The 9,061-nt window shown below is 40.7% G+C and overlaps 1 protein-coding gene across 1 annotated transcript in view; it reads left to right on the plus strand.

The window, feature by feature from the left end:
* LOC133261767 (NXPE family member 2-like) overlaps positions 1-7,503 on the plus strand; it is a 40,599-nt gene extending 33,096 nt beyond the window's left edge. The window contains exon 6 of the mRNA XM_061440374.1: positions 35-7,503. Coding sequence (XP_061296358.1) covers positions 35-570 — 536 coding nt within the window. The 3' untranslated portion in view covers positions 571-7,503. The remainder of the gene's footprint in view (positions 1-34) is intronic.
* The last annotated feature ends 1,558 nt before the right edge of the window (positions 7,504-9,061 follow it).

A 9,061-nucleotide genomic window follows, 5' to 3' on the forward strand; every position in this document is an offset into this window, starting at 1 on the left:
TAAAAGAGTTATTGATTTTTTTTTTACCCATCAGCCTTAAAAGATTTTGATCTTCATGGAGTTGGGCCCTTTAAAACACATATGCTTCTGGATGCTGAAAGACATACTTTGATTCAGTGGAAAAAGCATGGTCATCCATTTGTTACTCAAAGTCTGTTCTCGGTGAAGGATGATAATTATATCCCACGGGAAATTGACCGGATAGCAGGAGACAAGGACACCGCCATTGTTATCACTCTTGGTCAGCACTTGAGACCCTTCCCCATAAAAATTTTTATCCGTAGGGCCATCAATGTTCAAAAGGCCATAGAACGACTATTCTTGCGAAGCCCAGAAACCAAGGTGATCCTGAAAACTGAAAACACTAGGAGGATGTTTGATAATGCAGAGATGTTTAGTGATTTTCACGGTTATATTCAGAATCTTATCATGAGGGATATTTTCATGGATCTCAATGTGGGTATTATTGATGCCTGGGACATGACTATTGCTGATAGCACCAATAATATCCATCCACCTGATTATGTGATTGAAAACCAGATTAACATGTTCTTAAACTACATTTGCTAGAGGAAAAATATAGCAATAACAAAAATACCCTGTGCTAGCCATTCTATATAGATGATCTCATTTATACTGCAAGGGTAGTTTAATACAATCCAAGGTAGGAGGAAACAAAATTGAAAAGTTACTGTTAAAATAAACATAATATAAAATTTAAAACCTAAGCCATTTTATGTGTACAATTCCATGGCATTAATTACATTCACCATATTGTGCAACCACCATCATGATCTCCAGATATTTTTTATCATCCCAAACAGAAACTTGTATCCATTGACTAATAATTCCCCAACTGCTCTTACCCCCAGATAACAACCATTCTACTTTCTGTCTCTATGAATTAAACCATTCTAGGTAGCTCATATCAGAGAAGGAAATGACACCTCACTCCAATACTCTTGCCTGGAAAATCCCATGGGCAGAGGAGCCTGGTAGGTTGCAGTCCATGGGGTCTCAAAGAGTTGGACACAACTGAGCAACTTCACTTTCACTTTTCACTTTCATGCATTGAAGAAAGAAATGGCAACCCACTCCAGTGCTCTTGCCTGGAGAATCCCAGGGACGGGGGAGCCTGGTGGGCTGCTGTCTGTGGGGTTGCACAGAGTCGGACATGACTGAAGCAACTTAGCAGAGGCGGGTGTTCATACAAGTGGAATTATACAGTATTTTTCCATTGTTCTGGCTTATTTTTCTCAGTATAATGTCTTTTGAGTTTCAGACATGTTGTAGCATGTGTCAGAATTTCCTTCCATTTTTGCAGATGAAAAATTCCATTGTATTATGTCTATACACATTTTGTCTTTCCAGGCATCTATTGATGGGGATATTTGGGTTGTTTCCATCTTTTGGATATTGTGAATAATACTGCTATGAAGAGGAAATAAAACTTAAAGGATTGTTTCCAGTGCTGAGTGTGATGACAGAACAGCAAAAGGTCATCATTCATAGTTTAATTTTAGGAAATATAAGGCCTGGAAATGAGCAGTCTAAATGATTAAAGTTTAGAGAAGTTTAGAGAAAATGTGAAATATAGAAGAAAACCTAGTGGAATCATAATAGCAGTCTTTGTACTTAAGATAATTATTTGAAATTTGTTAACCAGTTGTTCTCTAGATTTCAGTAAGAATCAGGAATCACAGCCCAAACCTGCAAACATGTTGAGAAAACCAGCTACAATTATTATGTCAATGTACAGACCCTACAATCCTGGTTCTTGCTGATCCTAAAAGTATGAGAGGAGGTCTCCTTGAGACGACTTCAAATGACTTTATAAGATTTTCTCTAGATTGTCCTCTCAGAATAAAATTATCCTCCCTTTCTATTAATATACTTGAGGTTCAGTCAGTTCAGCCACTCAGTTGTGGGCTTAGTGGACCCCATGGACTGCAGTACGCCAGGCCTCCCTGTCCATCACCAACTCCTGGAGTTTACTCAAACTCATGTTCATAGAGTTGGTGATGCCATCCAAACATTTCATCCTCTGTCATCCCACCATCTCATCCTCTGTCATCTCCTTCTCCTCCTGCCTTCAATCTTTCCCAGCATCAGGGTCTTTTCCAATGAGTCGTCAGTTCTTCACATCAGGTGGCCAAAGTATTGGAGTCTCAGCTTCAGTCCTTCCAATGAATTTTCAGGACTGATTTTCTTTAGGATGGACTGGTTGGATCTCCTTGCAGTCCAAGGGACTCTCAAGAGTCTTCTCCAACACCACAGTTCAAAAGCATCAATTCTTCGGCACTCAGCTTTCTTTATGGTCCAGCACTCACATCCATATATGACTACTGGAAAAATCATAGCTTTGACTAGATGGACCTTTGTCAGCAAAGTAATGTCTCTGCTTTTAATATGCTGTCTAGGTTGGTCACAGCTTTTCTTCCAAGGAGCAGGTGTCTTTTAATTTCATGGCTGCAGTCAACATCTGCAGTGATTTTGGAGCCCAAGAAAATAAAGTCTGTCACTGTTTCCAGTCTTTCTCCACCTACTTGTCATGGAGTGATGGGACCAGATGCTATGATCTTAGTTTTTTTAATGTTGAATTTTAAGCCAACTTTTTCACTCTCCTCTCTCACTTTCATCAAGAGGCTCTTTAGTTCTACACTTTCTGCCGTAAGGGTGGTGTCATCTGCATATCTGAGGTTATTGATATTTCTCCCAGCAATCTTGATTTCAGCTTGAACTTCATCCAGCCTGGCATTTCACATGATGTACTCTGCATAGAAGTTAAATAAGCAGATTGACAATATACAGCCTTGACATACTACTTTCCTGATTTTGAGCCAGTCTGTTGTTCCATGTCCGGTTCTAACTGTTGCTTCTTGACCTGCATTCAGATTTCTCAGGAAGCAGGTAAGATGGTCTGGTATTCCCATCTCTTTAAGAATTTTCCACAGTTTGTTGTGATCTACACAGTCAAAGCCTTTGGTATGATCAACAAAGCAGAAGTAGATGTTTTTCTGGACCTCTCTTCCTTTTTTAATGATCCAACAGATGTTGGCAATTTGATCTCTGGTTCCTCTACCTTTTCTAAAACCAGCTTGAACATCTGGAAGTTCTTGGTTCACATACTGTTGAACCCTGGCTTGGAGAATTTTGAGCATTACTTTGCGAGCATGTGAAATGAATGTAATCGTGTGATAGTTTTAACATTCTTTGGCATTGTCCTTCTTTGGGATTGGAATGAAAACTGACTTTTCCAGTCCTGTGACCACTGCTGAGTTTTCCAGAATTGCTGGCATATTGAGTGCAGCACTTTCACAGCATCATCTTTCAGGATTTGGAATAGCTCAACTGGAATTCCATTACCTCCACTAGCTTTGTTCGTAGTGATGCTTCCTAAAGCCCACTTGACTTCACATTCTAGAATGTCTGGCTCTAGGTTGGTGATCACATCATCGTGATTATCTGGGTTGTGAAGATCTTTTTTGTACAGTTCTTCTGTATATTCTTGCCACCTCTTCTTAATATCTTCTGCTTCTGTTAGGTCCATGCCATTTCTGTCCTTTATTGTGCCCATCTTTGCATGAAACGTTCCCTTTAATCTCTAATTTTCTTGAAGATATCTCTAGTCTTTCCCATTCTACTGTTATCCTCTATTTCTTTCATTGATCACTGAGGAAGGCTTTCTTATCTCTCCTTGCTATTCTTTGGAACTCTGCATTAAAATGGGTATGTCTTTCCTCTTCTCCTTTGCCTTAAGCATCTCTTCTTTTTTCAGCTATTTGTAAGGCCTTGTCAGACAACCATTTTGCCTTTTTGCATTTCTTTTTCTTGGGGATGGTCTTGATCCCTGTCTCCTGTACAATGTCACGAACCTCCATCCATAGTTCTTCAGGTACTCTGTCTATCAGATTTAATCCCTTGAGTCTATTTGTCACTGCCACTGAATAATCATAAGGGATTTGATTTAGGTCATACCTGAATGACCTAGTGGTTTTCCCTACTTTCTTCAATTTCAGTCTGAATTTGGAAATAAGGAGTTCATGGTCTGAGCCACAGTCAGCTCCTGGTCTTGTTTTTGCTGACTGTATAGAGCTTCTCCATCTTTGGCTGCAAAGAATATAATCAATCTGATTTCAGTGTTGACCATCTGGTGATGTCCATGTGTAGAGTCTTCTCTTGTGTTGTTGGAAGAGGGTGTTTCTATGATCAGTGTGTGCTCTCTTAGGAAAACTCTATTAGCCTTTGCCCTGCTCCATTTTGTACTCCAAGGCCAAATTTGCCTGTTAGTCCAGATATCTCTTGACTTCCTACTTTTGCATTCTATTTCCCTATGATGAAAAGGACATCATTCACAGAAGACTGAGTCAGACCTGTGTTTGAGTCTCCTGTGGAGGTATGGGTCAGCAGTGGCCTGCCACAGGGGCAGGGGTTCTGGGTGCAGCTGCCTGGTCACATAGCCTGTGGCATAAGCCCTCTTGGAGGTCGCCATTAACCCCACCACAGAGATGCAGAGCAGATGACCCACAAACTGCAGAACAATTATACCAAAGAAATTATTGCACTGTTAAGAAAGTTCTAGGACCCACAACAGATTTCCCAACCTTGGGGTCTGGCAAAGGGACTGAGAACCCCCAGGGCATTTAACTTTGAAGGCCAGTGGGATTTGATTATAGAACTTACACAGGACTGGGGAAATGGACTCTTGCAGGGCACAAACAAAACCTGTGTGCACTGGGACCAAGGGGAAAGGAGCAGTGACCCCCACAAGAGACTGACCCAGACTTGCCTGTGAGTGTCCGGAGTCTCCAGCAGAGGCATGGGCTGGTGGTCACCTGCTGCAGGGTCCAGGGCACTGAGTGCAGCAGTGCATGCATGGGGCCTTTTGAAGGAGGTCGCCATTATCTTCATTACCTCCACCATAGTTTGGTCTCAGGTCAAACAGCAGGGAGGGAACACAACCCCACCCATCAACAGAAAATTGTATTAAAGAGTTACTGAGCATGGCCCCACCCATCAGAACAATACCCAGTTTCCCCGACAGTCAGTCTCTCCCATCAGGAAGCTTCCATAAGCCTCTTATTCTTATCCTTCAGAGGGAAGACAGAATGAAAACCACAATCATAGAAAACTAACCAAACTGATCACATGGACCACAGCCTTGTCTAGCTCAATGAAACCATGAGCCATGCCATGTAGGGCCACCCAAGCTGGACGGGTCATGGTGGAGAGTTCTGACAAAACGTGGTCCACTGGAGAAGGGGGTGGCAAAACATTTCAGTAGTCTTGCCTTGAGAATCCCATGAACAGTATGAAAAATCAAAAAGATAGGACACTGAAAGATGAACTCCCCAGGCTGGTAGGTGCCCAATATGCTACTGGAAAAGACTGGAGAAATAACTCCAGAAGGAACGAAGAGATGGAGCCAAAGCAAAAACAACACCCAGGTGTGGATGTGACAGGTGATGGAAGTAAAGTCCGATGCTGTAAAAGAGCAATATTGCATAGGAACCCGGAATGTTAGGTCCATGAATGAAGGTAAATTAGAAGTGGTCAAACAGGAGATGGCACAAGTAAACATTGACATTTTAGGAATCAGTGAACTAAAATGGACTGGAATGGTTGACTTTAATTCAGATGACCATTATATCTACTCCTGTGGGCAAGAATCCCTTAGAATAAATGGAGTAGCCCTCATAGTCAACAAAAGAGTATGAAATGCAGTATTTGGGTGCAATCTCAAAAATGACAGAATGATCTCTGTTCGTTTCCAAGGCAAACCATTCAGTATCACAGCAATCCAAGTCTATGCCCCAACCAGTAATGCTGAAGAAACTGGAATTGAATGGTTCTATGAAGATCACTTGAAGTTACAAGAGTGGAAATGTTGTTACTCCAGGGTGATTTCTTTTTTGTACTGTCTTTCTTAGGGAGAGGAAGTGAAATTATAGTGCTGTAACATCAGTATGAATGTCAATCCATACAGCTTAGAATCAGGCTTCTCTAAATAAGAGAAACATATTAGAAGTCTTTTCCTTTGGTTCTAAATCATCACATAGAAAGCTTTCAAAATAAATCTATCTGTTCTTCCAATCATTGCACTCTTAAATGCTTATATGAGTTATCATTGTCCTACCAACAAAGTTATCTTAAGTCCCTCTAACCTAATTCTGAGGTGATAGAGTTTACACTTTTATTATGATTACTCTTCTCTGATTGCACTGAACTGTGTCTGTGTCATTCTACAACATGTGTTCTACCCCATCTCTCACTTCAACAAAGTCAATGCTCTAATTTAAATGTGATTAATCAGCATTAAATAGTAAGGGTCTGTTCACTTGTTCTAAAGCTGCACTGTAAGTATTATAGCTGTGAGTCACATGTCACTGTTTAAATTAAAATTAAATTAAATGAAAAATCATTTACTTGGTTGCACTAATCACGTTTTGTGTTCAGTGGCCACATGTGGCTAGTGGCACTGTGCTGACAGTACAATACTTCAATACTTACTTCCATTTGAAAAGCCCACACATTTTAGTCAACATAGAAAGACTAAAAACTTAGCTTCTAGAATCAGGAACAAGGCAAAGATTCAACATAGTACTGGATATTCTAGCCAATGCAATTAGATAAGAAAAATAAACAAAAGGCATGGAAATTGAAAAAGAAGAAATAAAATTATTTCCGTTTCCAGGTGACATGATCTTATATTTAGAATCCTAAGGATGTTACAAAAATACCCGTTTGAACTATTAAATTCAGCAAATTTGCAGAAACAAAATCAACGTTTAAAATCAGTTGCACTTTTAAATAAAAAACACAATGAGGTGTCACCTCACAATGGTCAGAATAGCTATTATTAAAGAAATCTACATATAATAAATGCTGCAGTGGGTGTGGAGAAATGGGAACCTTTGTACACTGCTGATAGGTATGAAAATTGGTTCAGCTACTATGGAAAACAGTATAGATATTCCTTAAAAAACTAAAAATAGACCTACTATATGATCTGGCAACCCCACTCCTAGATACATACTCAGGAAAAAAAGCTTCTAATTCAAAAAGATACATGCATCCCAAAGTTTATAGCCACATTATTTATAGTCAAGACATGGAAACAACAGATAACTGGATTAAGAAGATGTGGTACATATACAATGGACTGTTCAGATCAGATCAGATCAGTCGCTCAGTCGTGTCTGACTCTTTGCCACCCCATGAATCGCAGCACGCCAGGCCTCCCTGTCCATCACCAACTCCCAGAGTTCACTCAGACTCACGTCCATCGAGTCAGTGATGCCACCCAGCCATCTCATCCTCTGTCGTCCCCTTCTCCTCCTGCCCCCAATCCCTCCCAACATCAGAGTCTTTTCCAATGAGTCAACTCTTCGCATGAGGTGGCCAAAGTACTGGAGTTTCAGCTTTAGCATCATTCCTTCCAAAGAACACCCAAGGCTGATCTCCTTTAGGATGGACTGGTTGGATCTCCTTGCAGTCCAAGGGACTCTCAAGAGTCTTCTCCAACACCACACTTGCAAAGCATCAATTCTTCGGTGCTCAGCCTTCTTCACAGTCCAACTCTCACATCCATACATGACCACAGGAAAAACTATAGCCTTGACTAGATGAACCTTTGTTGGCAAAGTAACGTCTCTGCTTTTGAATATGCTATCTAGGTTGGTCATAACTTTCCTTCCAAGGAGTAAGCGTCTTTTAATTTCATGGCTGCAATCACCATCTGTAGTGATTTTGGAGCCCAGAAAAATAAAGTCAGACACTGTTTCCACTGTTTCCCCATCTATTTCCCATGAAGTGATGGGACCAGATGCCATGATCTTCATTTTCTGAATGTTGAGCTTTAAGCCAACTTTTTCACTCTCCGCTTTCACTTTCATCAAGAGGATTTTGAGTTCCTCTTCACTTTCTGCCATAAGGGTGGTGTCATCTGCATATCTGAGGTTATTGATATTTCTCCTGGCAATCTTGATTCCAGCTTGTGTTTCTTCCAGTCCAGCATTTCTCATGATGTACTCTGCATATAAGTTAAATAAACAGGGTGACAATATACAGCTTTGACAAACTCCTTTTCCTATTTGGAACCAGTCTGTTGTTCCATGTCCAGTTCTAACTGTTGCTTCCTGAACTGCATACAAATTTCTCAAGAGGCAGATCAGGTGGTCTGGTATTCCGACCTCTTTCAGAATTTTCCATAGTTTATTGTGATCCACACAGTCAAAGGCTTTGGCATAGTCAATAAAGCAGAAATAGATGCTTTTCTGGAACTCTCTTGCTTTTTCCATGATCCAGCGGATGTTGGCAATTTCATCTCTGGTTCTGGCCTTTTCTAAAACCAGCTTGAACATCAGGAAGTTTACGGTTCACATGTTGCTGAAGCCTGGCTTGGAGAATTTTGAGCATTACTTTACTAGCGTGTGAGATGAGTGCAATTGTGCAGTAGTTTGAGCATTCTTTGGCATTGTCTTTCTTTGGGATTGGAATGAAAACTGACCTTTTCCAGTCCTGTGGCCACTGCTGAGTTTTCCAAATTTGCTGGCATATTGAGTGCAGCACTTTCACAGCATCATCTTTCAGGATTTGAAATAGCTCAACTGGAATTCCATCACCTCCACTAGCTTTGTTCGTAGTGATGCTTTCTAAGGCCCACTTGACTTCACATTCCGGGATGTCTGGCTCTAGGTCAGTGATCACACCACTGTGTTTATCTGGGTTGTGAAGATCTTTTTTGTACAGTTCTTCTGTATATTCTTGCCACCTCTTCTTAATATCTTCTGCTTCTGTTAGGTCCATACCATTTCTGTCCTTTATCGAGCCCATCTTTGCATGAAATGTTCCTTTGGTATCTCTGATTTTCTTGAAGAGATCCCTAGTCTTTCCCATTCTGTTGTTTTCCTGTATTTCTTTGCATCGATTGCCAAGGAAGGCTTTCTTATCTCTCCTTGCTATTCTTTGGAACTCTGCATTCAGATGTTTATATCTTTCCTTTTCTCTTTTGCTCTTCGCTTCTCTTCTTTTCACAGCTATTTGTAAGGCCTCCCCAGAC

Source organism: Bos javanicus, chromosome 15 (assembly GCF_032452875.1).
Source record: "Bos javanicus breed banteng chromosome 15, ARS-OSU_banteng_1.0, whole genome shotgun sequence".
In the NCBI taxonomy this organism is placed as follows: Eukaryota; Metazoa; Chordata; class Mammalia; order Artiodactyla; family Bovidae; genus Bos; species Bos javanicus.